Below are 25,358 nucleotides of genomic sequence, written 5' to 3'. Positions count from 1 at the left end.
AGGACATTTTGATATTCCAAAATATTCGTTGCATAAATAACTATTACCTATAGGAAAAATTTTGAAATCATTTAAAAAGGAAAGACGAGAATCTTGAAAATGATGAATCGATCGACGCAATCTCCAGACGATTTTCTGTTGGGGCAAATTTAATCTAGGAATGTGAAAACAAATCATTATCAAAGCAACCAATTTGTGGAATGCTTTGCAACAAAATGCGAATCAAAATATGAAAGAAACACTTAAGAATCTAGTAAACAAAACGCCCACAATGTACAAAGCTATTTTCAAAACTGAAGAATGACATGAGAAAAGGATTTAGGATCTTATTTGTGTTTTGTTTAAAACGAAAGGAAAATTTTTGCTTAGGAGAAAAGCTTTAAAACAGTTTTGGCGTTAGAATGGTTTCAGCAAACTCTTCTAAAGCAGAATACGTGACACTTTTTACAGACATTTTTTTTTACTGTTGTCTTTCGGAAAATTATTGCAAGTGTGTAATAGTTATTTATGCAACGAGGTTCTGTGTAAATTGGGCTTTTCTAATTGCCCGAGAGGCCAGATTGAAATACGAGCGTAGCGAGGATTTTAAGGCCTCGAGGGCAATTAGAAAAGCCCAATTTGCACAGAAACGAGTTGCATACAAACTTTTATTGTTTGAAACGACGTCCCTAAAGCTTCCAAATCTTTTAAAAGTGATTTCGCATTTGCTTTTGACAGTTTTGACAAATTTTTCAAGAAATGTCACTTTGAATGTGTTGTCTAGGGCAACGGTTGGTTATCTGCTATTTTTTGCTTTAGAGCAGTTAGGAGGCAGTTTACAAAGGAGAAAAATGAGAATTTATGACAGTTGAAAGCAATAAAACCTGTTAGATATTTACGTGCTAATTTATCAAAGTAAAATAGACTTTTGCAAGCTTTTGTCTACCAACTTCCAAATCAGCAGAACTTTTACGGTGTTCTTGTGGGACTATTACTAAATCTAACAATTTTGCTTTTTGAAATAGAAGGAATTAAAAATACTGTCATCAACAAACACTGAATGAAGATTATGCAGAAAAAGTTTATGAATAAGTAAGAGAAATTATTTGTGTAAGAACTGAAAAATTCGATTCGATTTTTCAACCAAACACCGTGGCCAACAGGAAAAGGCAGTAGTAGTAAGTGACGTTCTATTTATCAATGAAACGAAAATAAATTTGTTTAATGCTGACGGGATTCAACGAGCGAGAAGACAAACCAATACCAGGTGCGATTCAAAATATACCGCCAAAGCAATCGAGGAATTACTGAAGAATTATGACTTAAGAATGTGCTCACAAAGGGGAAGTTCGAGTCGTAGGCTATAGGCTATAGGCATAAGTTCCATACAGTATTTTCCTACGACTCTCTGCAATTAGAATCAAAACGTCAGTTTAAAATTTGGCGTTTCTAAACCCGAGATCGCGAGACAACTCCGTTTGTTTTCAATGCACTCTTACGATTCGGCTATTTCGGTGCAGGAATTTGCATAACGATAGACTGAAATAATGACACGCTACCACATTTTTTAACGCTTTTTCTTTTCACCATTACCATAAACAGATGTTTTACGCACTAAAAATCGTGAAATCTGTTACCAATTTTGTGACAGACCCAGAAAAAGTTTTTTTTACATTCGTGGTTGTCCAATATCTTATAAAACTCTCATTATCACTGTATTGCTGGAAGTAACTATTAATAATTTATAAGACACTTTTTGGGTTTCACCGACAGTGACCGTTATGATGCGGCCACCTCCACCGTTGGACCTGAATCCCATTGAACACATGTGGCACGAATAAAAAGACAAACTGGAATTAAAAAGTCTTCTCATATTACGCAAGAATTGTTTAAGATCGTTCAGTTTACTTCTAGGAGGCAACAAACGATTTAAAAACTCAGATATACAGAAGATAGAGCAGCACCCCGTTTAAAATGGCGCCACTTTGTGCTCAATGGCAATTCGAATCCCAAGAGGCAAACTGGAAGTCATGTGGGATGTTCAATTAGTAATGAATGTGTTATTGATGATGCTGTTGTCTACCTTGAAATCCAGACTGACTGCAAACTTGTATCCCTGTAAAGTGGTTTACCACATCATTGACAACCAATGGGTCGGGGGGTTGTGGCAAATTTGCACTCGCTGCGTTCGACATTGTTTTAAAACCTCCACAAGAACATGGACAGTGAAGATGGACAATTTTGGATGAATTGCAACATCATGAATGACCAGAGAAAACTGAAACGATGTGACTTCTCAGCTTTGAAGAATTAGAGAAGCAGAAAGCGGTCGCCGATGAAGCATGAATGGAAGATTTGAATGAATGTAACCTTCAGAAAATAGATTATTCATGTCCAACACTGTAAATACAGTTTTAAATTGAAAATGTTTAAAGTAAAAAATATTTTTATTCAATATACAAAGGGGAAAGATATCATTATGCTGTCACGTTCTTGTATACGTTTTGTAAGTTTTTTTCCACGGAATTTGCAAAATACATCTTCTCTTTCAAGCGAGTCATATTTTTTTTAAATCTTTGCGTTATCAAATACCGTTCGATTCTCCCCCGCAAGTAAAATGACAAATTTAGGAAATACTACACAAATTCCCGTTCCCCAACCCGCGTCGTACATTTCCCGCGGCATAATTAATGTTGCACGCACGGAGTTGCCCAATTTGCAGAATTTTAAATATAGACGTTTCGTTTTCGTGTCCGCCCAAGCCGGCTCCTTCGCCGTCGAGGAAAACCTGAAATGTTTTCAACTTTTTCAAATAAACTCCTTATTTATTACCATAACAAAATGAAATTTACCATACTGATGCGACTTTATTAATTTTCCGATGAAAAGTGCCGCGAACTTTTTCCACTGCGGAAATCGGTCCGTCACCGTTCGAAATTAATCCGGTGAAAATGCGTAAACACACTGTACGCTGTAATTTCTATTTTGGCGTGCGGCTGTATTGTGAGGTGCTGGTTTACTTCTGCGGCAAAATTTTCGAATCGACACAGCTGCAATAATAGATTTTTTCGTGTTTGTAAAACAAACGTAACAGATTCATTTGCGAGGGAAGACCACTCGTTCCGCTTTCAGCGGATCAAAGAAACTGACCTGTAAATATTGAAGCGCCGCTCCGGCAAGAATAAACCAGGGAAGTGTTCACTTTTTGAAAAAATCAACGTCGACACCCAATCGCTCGGTTGTCGGGTTTGGATAAAAACGCCAACATTATTAATAAACGCAGTTGCACTCGATAAAATGCATCTTATTTGGAGTTGAAGCATTTCCGTACCCACAAGTTGAATTACGCTAAGTTGTTGTCGGTTCAACAGGTTAGATTCTCTTTGTTATATTTAGTAGGCGCTAATTACAAAATCGAATATCCGATATCTACGAATTTTACAAGGAGGGAAAAAATCATTTGCATGTGAACACGCTTCGATCTTATCGCGGCTTACACGTGCGAGTTAATTTTACCAATAAAGTTAAGTGAATTCGCGAATTTATGTTCTCTGCAAATGATAGAACTGCTACCTCAGGACTATAAAAGAGTCGTAAGAAATTTGGGTTAGCGATACGTTGACTCTTGGAAGTCACGTCTGTTCTTTGTTCGACTGCCATAACAAATGTCAAAAGTGACACTTGTAAATAAACAAAGATCCGACCGTTTCTTTGCGATTTTTCCACGATTTTCTAAACTTCAAGTATTTTTTAATATCGAGCTTGTGATTGGCACGAAAGCTCGCCTGAACTTCACATTGACGATGCAGTCATTGCACCGTTTTGTATTATCTCCGATCCGATAACGCAATTCCACTGTGTCAAAACAAAAAACGAGATTTCGCACAGCATTTATTGGATTAAAAAAGGTAAACCGTTATAAATCTGTTGGAATTTGTCTGCAGGTGACGAATTTCCCATTGATAATTCATTAATTTAGTGCGCACCACTATTACAGTTCAGTAACCCGATCGATATCATTGTTGAAAATGGCATTCGAGTTAATTAAACTGAATGTTGTCATTTTCCAATAGAGGATGCGCCACAGAGCTCAATGTTAAAATGTGGTCTTCAAGTTTTATACCAAACTTTTGGTGTCCTTGATAACCAACGCGAGAATGAAGAAACTGTGTTGAGAACTAAAATTTGAGTTAACTTTTTGACCACAAATTTCTACGATTGTAAAATAAAATATCGTTGAGACTTCTTCAACAAATACCAACAAGCTTCTTGAAGCTGTTAGCTTTGCCGAAAGTGACCGTAATGTTTGATTCTTTGATAGAAAACCCCGTAGATGGACAAGCTGTTATCTCTGCTGTCTTCAGAATAAATTTCCTGTTGAGGAAAAAATCGACCAAAGGGACTTTAGGACTTGATACAATTGCTATATTACGCCTTCCAATTATCACACCAAAAGTCCGCTAAGATTACCTAACGTTGTGCTGGGCCGTCATCTTGGAAAATGGCAGCTGATTTTTAATTTCTTGTTTATTACTCGTGTCGTAAACCATTGCAGATAAATTTTATGTTCAGAGAAGAGTTTTGGAGCATAAAAAACACACATTTTGGTGTTGAGAATGTCTACCAAGTCCCCTATTTGTAATAATGTTTTGCCTTTTATTCTCTAACGATCCATTTAAAAGTGTAATCACTAAAATCCGGAAGCTTCAACATAAAAAATCTCTAAAATCAAGGCTAAAATAATCAAACATTGAGCAATAAAAATATTGAATAATAATCATCGAAAATGACAGCTTAAGCATTTATTTTTCTTCGTAATTACTACGTCCTCTCGGCATTTATCATGCAAACATTACGTCGGATGAGATTTCTTATCAAAATTAAATCTTCTTGGTCTTTTGCAGAATAAAAGTAGACAATCACTACGAACACTACTTCGTTTTGGTTTTAAGAGAAGGTAATTTTTTAAATAACTTCGTGGTTTACATAATGAGCTAGGAAAATTACCGTACCTACTGATTATTATGATTATTTCATTAGGAACGACGTTACGTTTATTGATGCAAGAAATTTTTAATTGTTTTGAAATATCATTGGTAGATTCTAAAATGGCAATAAACGAGCACCATTAGCGTTTAAAATGGCAATAAACAAATAAATGTTAAAATCGGTAAAGTTTTGTTTCCTTATTAAGTGTAACACCTAGTTATTTCATGCAATACATGTACCGGGTGAGATGAGTTTTATCGTCAGCACGATTAACCCTATTAAAAAAATAGTAAAAATCAAGAAACTTTAGGGTTACATTCCCTTGATATAAGACTTCAAATGTGTGTAATCAATTTTCACTTATCACTTAATTCAGAGCCATAAAATTAAAAAAATCGATTTTGAGCAAAAAAAAATTTTTTCACGATCGGGAGTAGAAATCAACTTTTCGGATGTCAACATCGTGACAGAAGTAGAGCATTTTCTCCCTAGGGAGCAAATATTTGCTCCCTAGGGAGTTTTCATTTTTTTGACAGTTGTGACAAAAATCTAATGGGAGTTTTCATTTTTTTTGACTGTTGTGACAAAAATCTAATTGTGTTGTCAAGGCAACTACTAATTCCATTAAATTCATCGAAAGATGACAACTCATTTGTCATCATTTTTTTATTCTTAAAATTTGAGATTTTTGTGCTGTTTCTACTCCCTACCGTGAAAAAAATAGTATATATACTTCTGGAGAGAATGCTCATTTTTCCCTCGGTGCTTTGTAGCCCTCGGGCTTCGCCCTCTGGCTACAAACTGCACCTTAGGAAAAATCATGCATTTCTCTCCCTCAATATACAGAGTGATCAACAAGAAACCAAATCAAGAGTGCTACCTCATCTTTTATTTTATCGAAACGTACGTCGTATACTAATCAGACACTTTTATATAATTGCTGTGCACTCGTTTTGTTGGTTGCCTACCTCTCAAAAATCTATTATTAATTGCCTTTATAAATTGTTTGTAATTCATGAATAATGGATTTAAAAGGAAGTTATTATTAATTATTATTTATTACTGATTAAGGAAAAAACACACAGTTACATAAAATTCCTTCATAAGGCATGTAATCTTTGGTTACAAAATTTAAAGTCATTCTTTTTCAGAATTCTTTGTTTTGTTGTTTTCTGTAAGAAAAGTGCTAAAGTTATTATTCTCACATTTTTGGTTAATTGAGAACTTACTCGTATCTTTTCTAGCAGTTTAATTAAAACATTTAAATTATTGCAAGGTCAAAAAATAAGTTTTCACAAAAACTGCTCCAAATGTTCTCCATTGTGGTCCAGAAAGAGTCAAACTCGCCTCTCATATTTTCCAAAAACACTTATGAAACTGTCAGGTGAAATGGACTGCCGAAATTCATTTATGGTGAAAATTTCTTTAAGGTAATGTGTGGGTTTTATTTCTTGCAACACACAAGGGAAACAAATTAATAGCCTCCTTCAAAATTTTTGCAATAAGTGCATTAACTCAATTTAATTTGCAGTCTTAAACGCCTTATGGAAGTTGAGGGATGTTCCTTGATAATTTGTCGAACATTTTGCACCATTTCTAAAATTTGAACTAAGGACTGACCTGACTTCTTCTTAATGATGGATTATGATTCACTAAAATTAGGCATTATAATTTTAAGACATTGATAAACTTGTTAATAACCAATACCATCAGGTTCAGACATTTGGCTTGAAATTCTTCAGTGTAAGGGGGTACAAAGTAAGGCCAGTCTTCACTTTCTTGTTTCACCCTCTTTCTAAAATAATCTAATAAAAATGCCTTCTCTTTAATGGTAAAACCCATTTTACAACTTATTCTGGGATAATTATTGCTTACAATTCCAATAAACGTCTGTAAATATTGCCGAAATCGAAGATTTGTTTTTTAGGTTAAATCACTTAAATTGTCAACAACAACAACCTTGAATTTTGAAATGTGACATTTAAACGAAACATCTCCGTACCAGTGGCGTCGCGTTTGGCAATAAAGCTGATAATTTACTTACTCTTACAAATGTAAAATGTTGCTCTTATTTATCTTATAAATTGTTTCCCTTATCTTATAATAATAATAAAATGCACAATTATAATTCCAACGTCTAAAATTCATGAGGTATGATTTATTATAAACTAGCGTTTGAGACCACAAATTGTCTACGGCCATGCTTTGAACGCTTATTTGCGTATGATTCTGCTACGACGTGACCGATAATTTGCAACGCTTGCTCTGATTTGGATTCTTGTTGATCACTCTGTATAATATACTTTTTTTTTCGTACACGCTCATAATTCACAATTAATTCAAAGAACATATTTACGAAATTCGCATCAAAAGAAAATTATTCGTTTTTGAATTATTCCAATTTTAACATTAAGAGCGAAAAATGACCAAGATTTACAACTGCAGTGTCATAAATAAATATCTCATTGTTGGGAACATCTGTTGACCACTTTTCTAGTAATTCTTAAGTCCCTAAAGGGTATCATAAATAACCTACGTCAACTTCTTTTGTGGAACTGACCGCCCAATTTAATTTAAAGGACTCTCAGTGAAAAATTATGTAAATTAATGTATCAGTTATTGAATTAAAACAAAATCTTTACCTGTTTTATTAAAAATTTTGAAATTTTTACAGACTGTTCTAGAGTGATACACAATCATTCCTGAATTTTTTGAAAATTTTAAATTGATTAGAAGTGGATGTTTTCCCACTGACGTTTGACGATAAAACTCATCTCACCCGGTACAGGATGATTCAAGTTTTACCGCCCGAGCGAAAACACCCACTTCTAGTCGATTTACAAAAAATTCAGGAATTATTGTGTATCGCTGTAGAACGTTCTGTAAAAATTTAAACTTTTTAAATGAAACAGGTAAATATTTCGTTTTAATTCAATAACCGCTAGATTAATTTATATAATTTTTCGATGAGAGTCCTTTCAAACATTTAGGAAAAATTTGTGTCATTGAAACCATGAAAACATCACCGGGTTCCGAAATAAATGGAATTTGATATTAAAGTGCAAGATTTAGCTATGATTTATTATTAAATTGGGCGGTCACTTCCACAAAAGAGGTTGACATGGCTTGTTTATGGTACCCTTTAGGGACTTAAGAATTACTAGAAAGGTTGTCAACAGATGTCTACCCAACAATGAGGTATTTTATTTATGACACTGCAGTTGTAAATCTTGGTCATTTTTCCCTCTTAATGTTAAAATTGGAATAATTCGAAAACTAACAATTTTCCTTTGATGCGAATTCAGATTATCACATTTACCCAAATACTCCCATTTTTCTCTGGGGAGCTAGTTCTGGGACACCTGTATAAACTATAATACAAAATATAAATCAGGTAGTATTAATTTTCTACTGCTATTGTGTAGCTTGGGTAGCCAGCTAAGAACTAAAATTATTTAAATTTAAGAAGTACGAATTAAATTAATGAACGCGTAATAGTTTTTTTAGAATTTGCGTCTCTAATAGGTCTATTATTGTATTCAATTTGGAGTCGTTTATGGCTATCTATTAAAGCACTCGTAGTTTAATAGATCTCTAGGAATCAATATTTCAGTGTATTATTGTCATTTACACCAAAAAACTTCCAATATTAATGTTCAAACTCTACTTTTTAACATCTGTTGCAGATGTAGTTGCATCCGTTACCTTGAATTACCAACTAATACAAAATTCCCTTGACTTTGAAAATTTAATTTTTTATTTAAAAATTAAAACAAGGGTGCAACTTCTAAAAAAATAACATAAAAAACTCGTTTTATAAGGGCATTGGCGCACTCGTCCCATAGAAAACTCCCCTACGGCTCGTTTTCTATACTTGGGACTCGTGCGCGAAATCAACCCTTATAAAACTCGTTCTTTAATATACTATTAAACACATATGAAAGTTGAACTCTTTTTCTTCCAAGTGAGCGACAAAATGGTAACGGAAGCTTCTGTTCGAATTATTCAAACCAAGAAGAATAAATGAAGTCATGTTTCACCACTTGCTTTTTAACTTAATTTCATTTAAAAAAGATACCGTTGTACGTGGGTTGCACAAAGAATTCTGCCAAGTGTTATGTCAGCTGCAATACATATTTGAGGAGCAGAATTTCCAAATGCATTTATCTTTTTTTAACTATAAGGGGCTTTCCTTCGAAAGGTTTCTTTCAAATAATAATTGGATATTCTAGATTATTAAGTAGACAAGCTGTGTGCAGGTTTTGCCTTAATTTTGAGACTGTTACCATTAGCGTTTTATGAAAGTATGTAGTGACAAAAAAGTGCCAGTTTTTAGATTGCAAAAAAAAAACACGAATAAACTCGGTTCTGTTTTATCTTTTTAAGTGCATATTTTTAGAACTGTCAAAGTGAACGAAGTGTTTTCGTTTCAGTGACGGATGCGCTGCGCCCACGGCTATTCGGCGTGAAAAGTTGGTGTTACCATCGCCGCCGCCACCTGCCGCCCTCATCGTCGCCGCCAACAGCAACCGCACCACCTCCAGCAGCAACAACTTTCGCCAGAAGGAAAAGCAAGTGTGTGCGCGCAGTGCTCCGGACGCTTACAACTGAACTGCTACATCAAATTCACAGTACTTGTTCTCGGTACTTTTGTATTACCATAACGATTGTTTTTGGGTGAGATATCCTGCCAAACATATAATAATAACATAATTACTACATAATAATAAATACCTATAAATAATGAATAACTTATAATAATAATAATGATAACGTAATTATAATGAGTAAAAACAACGCGCATCGGCCGGCGGCAACTGAAATACCTTACATACCCCCGCTCAATCGGTCTGCGGTCCTGTCGGTCCAGTCAATTATTATACAGCACAACACATCTAAACTAATTTTACCTAAAGCGGTTTCCACACACTCACACGAAGACGGATGCTTCACATCTACCAACGCCACTTTACCTAATACCTGCCATTTTGATATGTATTATACATCAATTCTTCTTGATTATTCTTCACGTTTCTCATGTACAGTTGGGTGCTCAGGCCTTAAATCGTCGAGCGAACCGCGAGCGATGACTACATCGGGTTGGCGTTGCGCATGCTTGGGTGTAGTCGCAGCCTTAGTCTCTTATGCCCCCGAAACCCCCCGGCTACGGCCGCCCCCGCGGACGGCCCCAGTCGAGGGGATTCACACTTAAAAACGTAATTTAAGACACCTAAGCTAAGTAACTGACTGTACATAGTTATTTGTAACGTTACTTACTACTCTCATTCAATGAAGTTATTACAATTGTGATCCTGTTCGAAGATGAATGTATTAAAAATAATAATATTGAATTTTAACTAAGAATAATACCGTAGTAAATAACATACCTACTACTTACTTACTTACTTACTTACTTACTTACTTACGTACTTACTTACTGCTTTTAGTTTTAGCGGCAGCAGAAGCATTTAACGACATACATTATTGTTCGAATAAATTCATTAAGAGATTGCTACTTTTGATGTAAAAAACGCAATGAATATTCTAAACTCGTCAAAATATCTCATAATAACTTCCTTAATGATTACTACTATACCTACTTTAGTTTTACTGTTTATATTAAAGTTAGCCAAAGTTTTTGTACCCTTAAAGTGATATTTTCGATTTAGGTAAATGTTAAAATTTGTAATAAGATTGAATACTAATAAGTCATTGAAATGGCTTAAGAAAACTGTACTGCCTTTACGAATAGATATTAAGGAAAAAAAAACAAATTTTGCACTATTTCTAATTGAATAATTAATCGATTAATTAATACTCTTGAAATACGAGTATCCAGCCAAAATTTATTATTATACTGTCGATAAGGACGTTCGATGCGCCCTTCGCTGGACCGCTCTCCTTCGTTCCTTACTCGTTGTGTCGCCACGCGCGGTACCAACACTCGTGTCGTACATATCTCTTGCGTATACGATAATATCGCTACCGTTCGATGCTCAACTTTACGTTTGCTGTCGCCGGTTGTGTCGCAATGCCAATAGGGTCGTGTCCTTTTTAAGGACGAACCCACTAACACGTTGTATGAAATTATGTCAACGAATAGGTTTTCTAGGGGAAGTCGGGCTAACTTCGCACGAGCTGCAACAACGGAGATGGTAGAGATTCGTTGACGGAAAGGACGAAATGGAACAGGAATAAAAGAAGATTTTTGTAGTTAATTTTAACCAAATCGATTTTGTTTAATTTCTTGATTAAGTCTTAGTTTGTTATTTTAACCTGCTCGAGAAATAGTTACCTAGTTGTGTTATTGCTTAAGATACTGTTAGACTTGATGTTATGCAAATTTATAAAATGTTAAATTGCTTTCGTACTCTGCTCGCGCAACAAGTAATTTGTCAAAAGTAATCTGTTCTTGTTCGCGTTCGGAAATTAATCGTTGTATGTAGTACCATCTAGTCCGTGGCGTGAGATGTCGCAACGAAATTGATTTTTTGAAAATTGAACTTTCGATAATTTTTTATTTTTGAAATTTGTCGAGGTGACGGGCGAGGATCCGGTCCAGCAAAGGTATCGCTATGATATCGTAAGAGTGATATTATTTTAAGTAAGATTTTAGGATTATTTTCTTCCATTAAAACAAAAACGTCGATTTTCAAAGCACTTGAAGCGTAGTACTGCAGTTTTGCATGAAAGGCGATAGATGGCTGCTTGGGGTTGCTTTTAACATCAATCATGAACATACATGTCCCGAAATATGCACATCAATGCACACAAAACAAGAGTGTCATCTATGGCGGTGGTGTACGGTGTGTGCGCCAGTTAGGGGTTGCAAAAGTTCGTCCGGATTGAACTTAAATGTCGATCGAAGCGAGATGTTTTGCCAAGCATGTTGACATCATCAGGACAAATATGTCGTTGGAATGTGATCGCGATCTGGTGATGTCAGCCCGGTTGGCAACACTGGCGCAATAAAACTTTAGATTTGGAAGTACTCGTTCTTTGGTCACCTCTAACTGCTGACACATCGGGATTTTAATAGAACCATGGCCTACGCTGTACGATCCCGGTTGAGTTTTGTAACGTGTCCCCCCATTTGAGAAAACCGAAGTTGCTTTTGTCGAGTTGAACGCGTTGAACTAGTCACAGGGTCGTGTTGTGTATTTTTTGAGTTAATTCACCCTAACGGAAACTTGCAAAACTAACGAAGCCCACGATGACGATCCCAAAAGTTGTCGCACGATCCGACTCTTGATTGGCTGATGTGGTTGGTGTCGAGAGTGAGAGAGAGAGAGTAAGAGGTGTGTTGAGGGTGTGATCGGCGAGAGCGTTTGAACTTCCGCGAGGTGGAGCCACCGGTAGGGTAGAGGCAGGCGCAGGGCAGTGCTTTGCAACCGGTGCGGTTGTAGCAGTATGTGTGGCGATACAGGGGTGTGGTTGAGTGTGGGTTGTGGACCGAGAGGATTCGCAGGTCGCGGGTAAGGCCTTGTCAGCGCCCGCGTCGTGGCGCGTCGATGACGCGACGAATGCTGTGTAGTGCTCACACCGAACTCTTAAATTTAGTCGTCGGCACTGTTTTAAGTGCTTGTATTTTGGGCTGTGTGAAGCTTACCTAGGGTTGGATTAGCTTTAGCCCTTGTTACATATCCACCCGCGTAGCCGGACCGGCCGGGCGGGTGCGGTCGGGGGCGCCCGCGGGGCCCCGGTCGCGGCCGGCACCGACCTGCGCCCGCACGCGCCCGGCCCTCGCAATATATCACTATTTAAATCGAATTCGAATGCTAATAATCATTACTGTGTAGATAATCAATAATCAAAACACCGAACAATGGTTTCGTTTCTTTGTATCAGGCGGTATACTTGTGTATGTTAATGTTATTATTGTTGTTTCGTTCGTTCGCGGCCGAGGGGCCGCGGGGGTCCGGCCCCTCCCGCCCCCCTAGAGCCGACACACACCAACCGTGCGCGTCCGAATAGGCGCCGCTCATTGTCATTTTTTTGTGAATCAGTATGAATCTAGTCATGTTTGTTACAATTTAAAATATTTTATAAATGTTGATTAATATACGACATTCCTATTTCAACACCGGATTTTATTTTTCCACCACCCAACACCACACAGGATAAATAACAAACCTACTTCACCTTCAGGTTTAATTAATATCGACTGAAAATGGAGCACAACGATCAAAGTATCACAAACAATAGTTCTACTACGTATTAAATAACTAACCGAACAGCTTCTACTATTACTATCATTTAAAGCAGCTTCAACGTGAACGGCTCTCTGATGTTGACCCCTGGCTTACGCACCGTCAACGACCGACCTTCCCCGTCGTACGAAGTCTCCAAACCCACACTCCCCAAACCTGAAACAAATCCGGTCAGTCTCGCTCCCCAAACTCGACCACCCGCACTCCTACTCTTGCTGGTGATCTTCGCTTTGGTTATTTTTGCAGGTGGCCCCAAAATCACCACCCTCTCGATCCAAGCGTCGGTGGGGAAATCAGTCTTGTCGATCAAGCTGCTGGTCAAAGTGTTGTCTTTAAATTCGAAATGCAAGTACAAATATTTCTTGTTGCGATAGTTGTAACTTTCACCGTCGTCGACGTACAAAGTACCTGACGCAGATTTCTGCAACAACAAACATTCACAAAGAGAAGAAAACAAAACGCACAGTAGTTACGTTGCTGTCGAGAGCCACGTAGAGTGTGTACGGGTCGTGGTGGGTGAGAGTGGAGGCCCTCCTCGGCCTGTCCTTCCTGGGAACGATGCTACCCCCTCTGTAAAACGCGGGATTCTACAAAACAACGATCAGCACAAATTTTTGAATTTTTCTCTCGGTCACCTTGTCCAGGGTCACGGGAATGTTAGTGACTCCTGTTCCTTGATACTGCTTGAAATCTTCGATGTCGTACCAGAACTCGTCGGGACCACCTGGCAGGTACACGTTCACCGAAGACACCCCCGACTCGGTCACAGGACGAGCCAAGATGCTGCTCCCGACGAGAACTTCGTTGTCGATGTCGACAACGTTAGGGTCGTTGGGATACTGATAGAAGAGGGGTCTGATGACGGGTTCTCCCGTAGTTTCGTGTTCTCGGAATAGGGTGTACCACAGGGACAACAGGGTATATCGCAGCCTCAACGCGTTTCTTATGCGGGTTCGCACGTCTTCGTTGAAGAGGTAGGGCTCACGGCGTCTGGTGTCGATGTGGGCGTGGGCACGGTAGAAGGGCAGCCACACGCCGGTCTAAAGTGACAATTTACGTTACACTAACGTGAAGGACCAGTTGGTCGTGAGAAACAAATTCGATTCTTGGATTGATTCGTACAGGAATTTGGTTGATCTCGAGGAATTTCGACTATAATCTCGTTTCTTCTGTTTTTGTTAGCAAACAACAATGGACTCGCTTAGTGGCGCTGTGTTATATGTTGTTTAATGTCATATAAAATGCCTAATAAAAACCTTACCAGGTAATAATCTAAATATTTGTTACAACTTTAATTGTTTAAATCATCACAACACATCTCACACAAACCAGTTAAAATAAAAAGTGTCATCGATTTATAAAAACCGACAGCGCCGCCGAGCGATTTGAGCAATAAAATCAGCGACATCTCATAAAAAATCCTTTTGATCTTTTTTCTTGGTTTTTTTACTCTTATTCCTAGACCGAATTTTTCTTTTACACGACCACCTGGCTTCCAAATTTTTTTTTTAATGTTATATTTCATTTTAACACTAACGAGTTACACTCTAAAGTGACAGCAGCAAAATATGCTACACTGTCAATCCCCCTCTCCCATTTATGACGCAGTGCGAAAGCAAAGACGCCCTCACAACCTTTGCCCTATTTTTCTTCACCCCACACGTACCTGATACCACCTTTGCAGCAACTCCTGATCCGGATTGTTGAAGAACCCTCCGATGTCAGCACCGCAGAAACTGATCCCGCCCACTGCTTCAGACAGGCACATGGGCAGGCTAGCTTGCAGGTGAGACCATTCGGCCGCGTTGTCTCCGGTCCAGACGGCCGCGAACCTCTGAGATCCCGCGAAATGACCTCGTGTCAGAATGAAGGGTCTCCTGTCGCTGGACCGCTTCAGCAGACCTTCGTAGGTGATTTGGGTCTGTGAAAGTGACACAGATCAGATTGGTTGTGTCTGCAAGTGTTGAAAAAATACATATAACAAGGCGTAAATGTTGTGAATGTGTCTGTGTTCCCATCCGCCGTGGTGGAGACAGTCTTTGGGCATCGTGATCTCGGGACCGTTGAACACAGAGGGTTCGTTCATGTCGTTCCAAATGTTAACGTCAGAAGTGGTACCTTTGAACTTGTCCAAGCTGTAGAGGGCCTTGTAGTAGTCTTGCACTTTCGGGTCGAGCAGGTCGGGGTAGCTGCTGGAGCCGGGCCAACACCATCCTTCAAGAAGAGCGAATCAGTAACGCTGTAGAGAAAAACGGTCGCGTTTGTACCTTCGTAAACGTTTCCGTCTTTGTTCTTAACGTAATAATCGTTGGCTAGACAGTCTTCGTGGAGGAAATAACCAGATTCTCTCTTGATGTGGGGGTCAATGATCACGACCAATTTCCGACCGGTTGAAGTCAAATTGGTGATCATCGCGTTAGGGTGGGCGAACTTGATCGGGTCCCAAGTGAAGTACTTTTTACCATCCGTGTACTCGATATCTAACCACATGACGTCCACCGGCAAATCGTTACTGTCGAAGTTGTCGACCACATTGATCACGTCGTCTTCGTCGTTGTAGTTCCACCGACACTGATGATACCCCAGCGTGAAGTACTGAAGAGTGAAGGGTTAGAGTCGACGATGACGATTTCTGCACGTTTGGGTACCTGCGGAAGAGGGGCAACTCCAGTCAGGGAGGCGTATTGTTTCACGGCGTCTTTCGGAGTGGGTCCCATCAAGACGAACAAGTCAAAAACTCCGCTCTCGCTCATGAAGTGGGCGTCAACTGTATTTTCAGGTTTATGACCAGACACCAGGTTTACGATGGACGAGACGACGTTGGTGTCTTTGCTGTTGCCTATGTCTACCCAGGTTTCCGCAGCGTTGTGCCAGAACACACCAACTGTGTTTTTATCACTACAATAAAAAATGTTGAATTTATTAATCTTTTTTTCCATTCCATGTCCCCAAATTCGTTTTAAACAACTATATTTCACAAATAAATAAAAATTTCTTCATTTTATTTCATAAAAATGGGATTTGACGGAAATAATGCTCGGTCGATAAATTAGATAACTGACTTACCGACATTTTCATTTTACTCTGAATTGCACAACATTCCTTTATCAAATAATAAAACAGGGATAAAAGAGCGATAAGGTAAAGTTTAAACTTACGAGTGCGCATAAACCACTGGAACAGCCCCATAAACCGCCATAGTGGAGTCCATTTCATACTCAAACACGTCCAAATTGTACAAACGGTAGGGGTCGAGACCACCTGGACCAGTGCTCCTCAAAGCTAGCCTATCTGCGTGTTCGGGCAAACCATAAATGCGCAAAGCCCCCGGGAACGTGACGTCGACGCCAATCGCCTCAGGTCCTCTAGGTTTGCTATCGTGATGGGACTTGAAATTCTCTTCCCAAGCGCCTGGATCCTCTTTAAGTTGTTGATCTGCGTCTCCTTCCCTATTATACACAACATTCACGATTTCACCTCTTTATGCAACACTAAAAACTGACCCTTCTGGAGTTTTGGTGCGAAGGTGCTCCATACTGAACAGACCCTTCTCATTGACAACAGCGACAAGAACGTCATTTTTGTAGAACTCGATCTTAATGGGACTGGCGGTGATGACAGCTTTGTTGTCGCCAGAACGCACCGTGACCTTCTCTTTAGTACGCTCGAGCACTTCCAACCTACAAATTGTCACATTAAGATCCTAAATTGCTGACAGTCACAATTACTTTGCAACTTGAGGTTCTCCATTTAGCGCTCCCTGCACTTGGTAGCGCGGATGCAACGGTTTTACCTCGTCAATGAACACACGGAATATGCTTCCAGAGAGCGACGTCAAGATGAACTTGAAAGAGGCGTCAGCTTCGACATTTTTCAGTTCAGCTTCGACCGCGTTATCAGAAACGTGTAAAGTGTCTAAGTTTAAAACGTAGGAGTTGTCTCCATCCTTGGTTGCTCTTAATCGCCTACGAACCGATTTTGGTGAGTGTGGGGTTGACGTTGGGGGCGGTGTTACTCACCTGCAGAAACTACTTTGATCGCATGTCTTAAAATTGTTTTTATCGACAGCTGTGGCGGTCGCGATTATTAACAAAGTTAAATATGCACACCTGGAAAAAAGTGAATGTAAAATTCGAAAGTACCGGTATCTTGGAATTGGCAAAAGGCTACGATATCAAGCAAACATTTTTCAAACATGACATCCTGCAAGTTGTATGATTATTTCATAATTCAGAATGAGGACTTTTAATGAGCATTTGCTAAAAAATAATAAAACAACTTAAAGTTCTTACTTGAAATTTAACGCCATGTTGGCGATTGGAAGATTGACACTTGACAGATGTTCTTTTTTTTACAATAGCATATCCGCAGTATGAGAACCAATCAAATCGCATCCGTCTGAAATAGTGCAGATGTACTTTTACTATTTCATCTTATTTGATGATGTCGACGAGTTCCGTCTCGATTTCGAACACGTACGTCTGAGATCACAGTTTTAATGACGAGGTTATTTGGCATTGGTTGTTAATAGGAAATACGCGGTAATATGAATGTTCAAATAATAATCTACAATAATTAACTATATTTTATCTAATCAACTCCTCATTACTCAAAAAACCCATTAAAAACATCGGCACTCACTTAATCGGGACTGTCCGTACCACCTTGTCCTTGAATAAATATTGCTTTAAATTATGACATTGACATTGGAGGTTATGTTAAAGTTAACCTTACGAACTGCAAGTTTCCAAATTAATGGTGTAAAACATTAACAATAAATACAATTGCAATTATAAAAATGGCGTGGAGATCACGACTTAGTAATTTACTGCAGCATGTTGCAAAATCGTCGTTTGTGACGGTCCAAAAACCGATGCAAAAGTGCAACCAGTTCTACGCTTTAGAAAACGCGAGACAAATTCATAGTTCTTGGCTAAATCGCAGTCAGAATGTCAGCAAAGTGAAGAATGAAGCAGAATCTGACACAACGTCTTCAGTACCTCTTGCCAAGATAGAAGGAAAGTTGATGTTGAATTTTACATGTAAAGTGTGCAACTCGAGGAACTCTAAATTTATAAGCAAAGTAGCATATCAAAAAGGAGTTGTAATTGTTAAGTGTGCTGGCTGCAGCAACAACCATTTAATTGCTGACAACTTAAACTGGTTTACTGACTTAAATGGGAAGAGAAACATTGAAGAGATTTTAGCTGAGAAGGGTGAAACTGTACAGAAAGTGATGCTAGATGGATGTTTAGAAGCTTTGGAAGATCAGATGGGCAAAACCTAGATTCAATTAATTTTTTTGTTTATTTTGTATAAAATAAAAAACAAAGTATATTTTTTGTTTATTCCAAACATGCAAACACAACTTGCAACTTATAAAACATGTTGATCATGATGGCCATTTAAGGGGTGATGCGTTTTGGGTCACGCGGGAACATCGCAGTCTTCCTGATGTTGTCTAGACCCAAATAAAGCATGACGACTCTTTCTAGTCCAATTCCGCCCCCAGCATGTGGTGGACATCCATACTTGAACGCGTCAATATAAGACGCGATTTTATTCAAGTCTAAAAGAGAAATAACAATTTTCGTATTTTCTAATTGGACAAATTACCAATTCCGTGATGCTTGGCGCGTTCTGTGAGCAACTGAGGGTCGTGCACACGCTGAGCCCCACTGATTATCTCCTCGCCCCTCATGAACATGTCGTACGAATTCGACTGTTTGGGGTTGTCGGGGTCGGGCATGGTATAGAAGGGCCTCACAGCCAGCGGGTACTTGTCCAAAATGTAAAAATCGGTATCGTATTTGGCCTTGACTAAGCGCCCCAGCAACTTCTCGGCGGGGGTGCTCAAATCTTCCTCGGGCCCTACTTCCACGCCAGCTTCCGCAAGAAGTTTCCTGCCGTCCTCGTATTGGAGAACTAGGGGAGGGTCCAGGAAGGTGAATGGGTCGACTGAGAACTGTTGACCGACGATTTCGATCTCTCTGCGAAACCTTCCAACAAAGAGAGATAGTTATATTGTTATACGAGTTACACAAGACAGCTATGGTCAAACGAGAGTGTTTAGGTCACGACGAGCGTAGCGAATTCGAGAGGTCTTGTGAAATGAGTGTAACATGCTATTTTTTCTATTTCGGCTTCATTAATTTCATTTTTTAAGATATAAGATGATTATCTAGTGACTTTTATTTTAATGGATTTGGGTTGGTATTGGTAAATGTCATATCATTGAAAATTAAATTTCAAATTGTCTCCCAAATGTTACAGTGATAATCCACCCCCTTAACGGTTTATTTTGACCCAAAACATGGATTCAGGTTCAAATGATATCAGAAAAAATACTCATTGTGACACTGAAATAGAAAAAATCAATTTGAAGCTTACTGGTCGCGCAAGCCTTTAAAAATCTCGGTAAAGAGGTTCCCGATTGTCAGCATCACTTCATGGTAGTGATAGTTGAAGGCCATTTCCAAATCCAGTCCGGTGAACTCCGTCAGATGTCTGTGCGTGTTCGAGTCCTCGGCTCTAAACACCGCGCCGATGGTGAAGACCTTGTCAAAGTCGGCCGCTATGGCCATCTGCTTATACAGTTGCGGACTCTGAGCCAAATACGCCGAACCTGGATCAACTCGGTTAATTTCAAGCCCCGAAAACATCATCACCCACCTTTGAAGTAGCTGACCGTGAAGACATTAGCGCCCCCTTCCGACGCCGCCGGAATTATTTTCGGAGTGTGTATCTCGACAAATCCTTTATTCGTCAAGACTTCGCGGAAGAGGCGACAAACTCCCGCTTCCAGCCTGAAGATCGCTTGATTGGTCGCCGTGCGCAAATCCAGGACCCTGTTGTCCAGTCTAGTGTCCTGGTTCACCCTAATATTCAGTCCTTCAGGGTCCTGCGTGTGTCATTTTGATCAGCAATTTTTGAAAACTGGCGCAACTCACGTCTGCTTTTTCCGGTCTGCTTGCGTCGTCGATCTGCAGAGGGAGCTGCGGCGCTGACGCTGATACGACCCAAATTTGGGATGCCAACAGTTCCACGTTTTGCTGAGAACATCCGGCGACGGGGGTGGCCACTTCAACAACTTTGGCTTCAACGTCGATTATGCTTTCTTTTGTGATGCTGCAATTGTCCAATTAGATTTTAAATACAACAAAAAATTGCTGATTTACTTGCTGGAGAATTTCACCATCGACTTTGATACAGCTTCAGACACATTCACAAGGACTTGAACTGTGAACTCCCTTTGTCTCAAGACTATGAAACATTGTTTCCCTCTTGCTCTGACTGCATGGAGCCTACCTCTCACCCAGATGTCTTTGCCAGAGAGAGACTTATCCAAGTCCTTGACATAAGTAAAAGTGCGATCCAGATTTTTGTTGCTGGACTGGATGAGGGGAAGATTACCATATTTTCCCACAGAGACATCATCTATAAATAGATGGTGTCATATTATTGCATCACAAATAGCCAAATTTAATTACTCTCTTCCGTAGCGGTATTTTGTGACTGATCCTTTCCCACCTTATGTTCCGCCTTTTTCGCCGCTTTCTCTGCTTTCTTCGCTTCCTTTTTCGCCGCTTTTTTGCTTTCACCCTTCTCCGACGTGTCAACCGGCTTCGTTTCAACCATTTTTGTTTACTGTTCGAATTAACACCACAATTAAAACGAATTACATCACAATTGAAATAACCATAAATCATCAAAAAAAACTTGGTACTAATAATAAAATAGAACATTTGTTACTTTCAAAATTATTTAAATATTAAATACCCTGTTTATAATTCCTTTGGTTTCCAAACCTCAATCGTAACTCGTGTCCAACTGTCACTTGTCTGTCATCTGTCACCTGTTATCTGTGCCTATTATGTTGGTCCTTCTGATTTCTAGTGTATTCAGATGGTAAGGTTGGCAGCATTACCAGAACTAAAAGTACATAATGGCTGTCATTGCATGTTTTTCTTGATAAATGTGTTCAATACTGGTGTAAATATCTCGGATATAATCACAATTTTACAATTTATTAACGTAAAGTAACTTCCTTGGAGGGTATCCCAGCGTGCTACGTAGAAGAATATTCGAGAAAGCGTAAAATATGGACATGGAAATAGGTGAGTCTTAATGCATTATTCTTATTATCATTACTTCAACGTTTTTGTTTGGTTTTATATTACGTATCAAAAATCGTGTTTTTGTAGAAGAACCGGAGGTTAAAGAGCCATCTTCGCCGGCTTTGAGCCGGCGATCGCGTTCCCGCTCGCTCGAAAAAGGCGAACCCGTGGCCAACGGGATCTCTTCTCCTGCTCACTCTGCGGGATCTGGGTCCCGCAAATCACACTCCCGGTCCAGATCTCGATCGGGTTCGCCTCAACTAAACGGCGACGCTACAAGAAACTCAAAATCTAGATCAAGAAGCGGCTCTCCGGCTGCTAGCGATAACGAACGTAAATCCCGTTCAAGATCGAGGTCTGCCAGCGCACATTCACGATCCAGATCACGTTCAGCGTCGCCGGGACGCTCACGCTCTCGATCGGGCAGCAGAGGCTCCGCCAAAGCTGCTTCACGCTCAAGGTCCAGATCAAGATCCCGATCAAACTCTGTTGCGAAGAGACAGTCAAGATCCAGGTCTAAGTCGGGATCGCCGCGCACCCCCTCAGGTTCCAGGAAGGGATCGCGATCGAGGTCGGGTTCGAGGAAGTCTCGTTCGAGGTCGGGATCGGCCAAATCCGCCGCTTCGGCTCGTTCAAGATCGGGTTCGAGGAAGTCTCGTTCGAGGTCGAGATCTGCAAAGTCAAGGTCACGATCGAGATCTGGCTCAAGAAGATCAAGGTCTGGATCAGCTAGGTCTAGATCGGGTTCTAGAAAGTCGAGGTCTAGGTCGGGTTCGAGAAAATCAAGATCTAGATCGGGTTCACGAAAATCAAGATCTAGATCGGGTTCACGGAAATCAAGGTCTAGATCGGGTTCGAGAAAATCAAGATCTAGATCGGGTTCGCGAAAATCAAGGTCTAGATCGGGTTCGCGAAAATCAAGGTCTAGATCGGGTTCGCGAAAGTCAAGGTCTAGGTCTAGATCGGGCTCGAGAAGATCAAGATCTGGATCTAGACGGTCCAGGTCGGGTTCCAGAAGGTCAAGGTCTGGTTCGAGAAGGTCGCGATCGGGCTCCGCGAGATCGCGTTCCGGTTCGCGAAGGTCTAGATCAGGTTCGAGAAGATCCAGGTCGGGTTCCAGAAGGTCCAGATCGGGTTCGAGACGATCCAGGTCCGGATCGGCGAGGTCTAGATCGCGATCGGGTTCCGGTTCGAGGAAATCAAAGTCACGCTCGAGGTCCAGATCTGGTTCCGTCAAGTCTAGATCGAGGTCTCGCTCTGGATCGCGTTCTGGGAGTGAAGGACCGGTTGGCCGTAAAAGGCGGTTAGTCTCGGATTCGGAAGATGAAGGTGAAGGAGGAGCGACGAAGGCGAAGAGGGCGATGGTGAGCGACGACGAAGGGGCGGGCCCTTCAGATGTTAAGGCGGCAGAAGAACAGTTAGAACAGACCGCAACTGAAGTCGTTCCAGATGTTTCAGAAGATTCCGATGACGATATAGACAGACGGAATCAGTAAGCGTTAGATTCTACATCGAAATTGTTTTGTTAATCTTGCGTGTTGCTAGTGATGGAAATGATGGTTTGTCAGATTTTGAAGCGATGTTACAACGGAAGCGTGAAGAACAGTCCAAAAGGCGTAAACGGAAAGATATCGACATTATAAACGACAACGACGACATAATAGCGCAACTGTTGGCGGACATGAGAAATGCAGCAGAGGTAGGCGCAAGGTTTAGAATATTGTAGCTTTTTTCCGTTTTTGTACACATCATCCAACATATTGCAAAATTTATATCTACGTATGTATCTCTTAACACTTATAACTAAAAAACTACTCAACGTATTTTGATGAGGTTTTCACTGATAGAGTGTTTCGTTTACGCAACTACTAGTAAAAGCCATAGTACCATCTTGCGAGAGGGCTGAGTAGTGACGAAACAAGTCGGAAGTATTTCTGTAGCAAAAATTCGGAGCGGTTGTGTAGAAGGCATCCCAAAGTAGAATAATTTGCGATAGTGCATAAATGTACTCTTCTAAGAAAATTTAATCGCTCCAGAAACTAATGCTAGTAAAAAATAAAAAAAAGCGTGTGTGCTTAAGACCGCACGACGGAAGTGAAAACTTCTATGACGCTCGTAATTGATTTTGAGATTTTAGCTTGCTGCGAACGATTTTAGCGTGATGCGAACGGTTTCAGCGTGTCGCATGAAACTAATTCACTGCCCGGGAATAAAATGTATGTGGTGCGCCTAAAGAAATAAAATCTTGTCAAGAGAAGAGTTGAACTTGCAATCTTCAGTTGGAGAATTCACTGAAATTCACCCGCTAGTTTTTAAAAAGTATATATTTTAGGATGACAGAAGACTGAACCAGCTATCGCAACCTGCCACTAAGAAGATCGGTATGTTACACAAAGTGATGTCCCAGCTGAAGAAGCACGACTTGCAGCTCGCATTCATAGAACACAACGTCCTCAGCGTCCTCACCGATTGGCTGGCCCCGATGCCTGACCGTTCCATGCCCTCCCTTCAAGTGAGAGAAGCAATTTTGAAACTTCTGGCAGACGTATGTGGCAACATACATAAATGAAAGACACGAAAAATAATTTTGTTTTTGAACCAGTTCCCCAAAGTCGACCAGTCCACATTGAAACACTCCGGAATCGGCAAAGCTGTGATGTACTTGTACAAACACCCCAAAGAGACTAAAGAGAACAAAGAAAGAGCCGGGAAATTGATAAGCGAGTGGGCCAGGCCCATCTTCAATCTTTCGGCCGATTTCAAAGCGATGACGCGCGAAGAGCGTCTGCAAAGAGACTTGGAACAATTACCCAAAAAAGGAAGACACGAGCAACAGTCGTCGTCTGAGAGGAAGGAGCTGAATAAAGCTCTGAACTCGGAGGGAAAGTGAGTTTCGGCGATTTGTCGTGTACGAATTTGTTTAATTTGTGGAATTTCCTAGACCTTTGAGACCTGGAGATAAAGGGTGGGTCGCAAGAGCTAGGGTTCCGATGCCTTCCAACAAAGATTATCTGGTGCGGCCTAAGTGGACATCAGAAGTCGACATCAGTAGAGTAAGTTGACTTGTTCGTGACTTGGTGGTGTTATTATTTTTGTACTTTTCAGTCAACGAAGAAACAGATGAACAGATTTGAAAAACACTACAAGAACTTTTTGGACGGGAAGAGAATGAAACAACCGAGGCGGGCGGTGGAAATATCAATCGAAGGAAGAAACATGGCATTGTAAATTACAAGATCACAGGAGATTATGTAGGAAATAACGAAATATTGTATTTTAAAGACTTTGTTTATTGTATGTACTAAGTATTTAACAGTAGCCGCAGATAATTACTGTTTTAAGCTCGTTTAAATTTTCGAAAGGTCTGTAAGACTTAGCAAAAATAGTTTTATTTATACAAACTCATGATGAACACTGGAATTCTCGATTGTTACCTATTTATGTCACGATTTGCTAATGAATCTACTTTGTGTTCTACCTAAAAACGATGTGATTGGTTGTAAAAATTATTTGAGCTGCTTGTTTTAATTGTAGTAATTATAAATTAAATAAATTTTGTACAAAGTTACGACTGGGTTCAATACATCAAAACCGGAGAAGGTAGAGAATTACTTTTTTCATTATCTCGAAAAAGAAAACGTTTTGGTACGGCAAGTTAATGTAAAAAACCATATTTATGTTGGTTAGTGGTAAATATGGGTGGACGCAGAAGTAAATCAAACACCCATACATCCAGATGCTGTCAACTAAAATCACTAGATAAGATCTTATCCAGTGACTTTACTGCCAATCAAAGCCACAACGTTATTGCAGCGCCAACGACTAATAAAATTTGCAATAATATATGGAAAAGGTGTTTTTCCTTAAAACTTATCTGTCACTGTGATAAGAAGTAGGAAATGTCATGAAAAATGTGTGTTATTTGCACCACAATGGTTTTTTGATTTTGGCACAGCGTTTACACAGCAATTTATTGACAGTGAGATTTTTACGTTGATTAACGTGTCGAGGTAGGTAGAGGAAGGTAGAGGTAACAACGAAGTAATGTCGGTGTTCATTTAAA

General features: G+C 39.8%; 4 protein-coding genes and 1 long non-coding RNA gene across 16 annotated transcripts in view; 2 read left to right on the top strand and 3 right to left on the bottom strand.

Moving 5' to 3' along the window:
- The window catches only part of Sh (Potassium voltage-gated channel protein Shaker), a 227,652-nt gene extending 214,603 nt beyond the window's left edge, over positions 1–13,049 (top strand). For 11 of the 12 annotated variants that reach the window (XM_069051426.1, XM_069051434.1, XM_069051465.1 and 8 more), the window contains one exon: positions 9,402–13,049. The gene's annotated coding sequence lies outside the window, so the exon portion shown is untranslated. The remainder of the gene's footprint in view (positions 1–9,401) is intronic. The other variant, XR_011160381.1, reaches the window with a different exon arrangement.
- Positions 6,008–7,267, bottom strand: LOC138139645 (uncharacterized). The gene is made up of 2 exons (XR_011162344.1): positions 6,676–7,267; positions 6,008–6,620 (listed from the first exon to the last, which is right to left on the bottom strand). It is a non-coding gene; the product is annotated as an uncharacterized lncRNA (long non-coding RNA).
- A 56-nt stretch (positions 13,050–13,105) lies between the features above and the next one.
- Positions 13,106–17,589, bottom strand: GCS2alpha (glucosidase 2 subunit alpha). Its single transcript, XM_069051384.1, has 13 exons — positions 17,471–17,589; positions 17,198–17,287; positions 16,907–17,143; positions 16,682–16,858; positions 16,337–16,627; positions 15,827–16,076; positions 15,446–15,773; positions 15,154–15,392; positions 14,845–15,099; positions 13,814–14,218; positions 13,652–13,765; positions 13,389–13,599; positions 13,106–13,334 (listed from the first exon to the last, which is right to left on the bottom strand). Exons 1-13 carry the CDS (start codon positions 17,485–17,487, stop codon positions 13,225–13,227), a joined length of 2,724 nt encoding a protein of 907 aa, XP_068907485.1. The 5' UTR covers positions 17,488–17,589; the 3' UTR covers positions 13,106–13,224.
- Positions 17,590–18,513: 924 nt separating this feature from the next.
- AspRS (aspartyl-tRNA synthetase) lies at positions 18,514–21,070 on the bottom strand. Its single transcript, XM_069051512.1, has 8 exons — positions 20,958–21,070; positions 20,669–20,825; positions 20,357–20,615; positions 20,129–20,306; positions 19,851–20,079; positions 19,569–19,803; positions 18,795–19,177; positions 18,514–18,747 (listed from the first exon to the last, which is right to left on the bottom strand). The coding sequence occupies exons 2-8, from the start codon at positions 20,814–20,816 to the stop codon at positions 18,584–18,586; spliced, it is 1,596 nt and encodes a 531-aa protein (XP_068907613.1). The 5' UTR covers positions 20,817–20,825; positions 20,958–21,070; the 3' UTR covers positions 18,514–18,583.
- A 48-nt stretch (positions 21,071–21,118) lies between these two features.
- Positions 21,119–24,863, top strand: LOC138133459 (IWS1-like protein). Its single transcript, XM_069051397.1, has 7 exons — positions 21,119–21,295; positions 21,383–22,787; positions 22,841–22,994; positions 23,628–23,840; positions 23,898–24,181; positions 24,237–24,348; positions 24,401–24,863. Exons 1-7 carry the CDS (start codon positions 21,280–21,282, stop codon positions 24,521–24,523), a joined length of 2,307 nt encoding a protein of 768 aa, XP_068907498.1. The 5' UTR covers positions 21,119–21,279; the 3' UTR covers positions 24,524–24,863.
- Positions 24,864–25,358: the final 495 nt, after the last annotated feature.

The sequence above is a fragment of the Tenebrio molitor genome, chromosome 1, assembly GCF_963966145.1.
Source record: "Tenebrio molitor chromosome 1, icTenMoli1.1, whole genome shotgun sequence".
NCBI lineage: Eukaryota > Metazoa > Arthropoda > Insecta > Coleoptera > Tenebrionidae > Tenebrio > Tenebrio molitor.
This window is presented reverse-complemented; position numbering and strand designations above follow the sequence as displayed.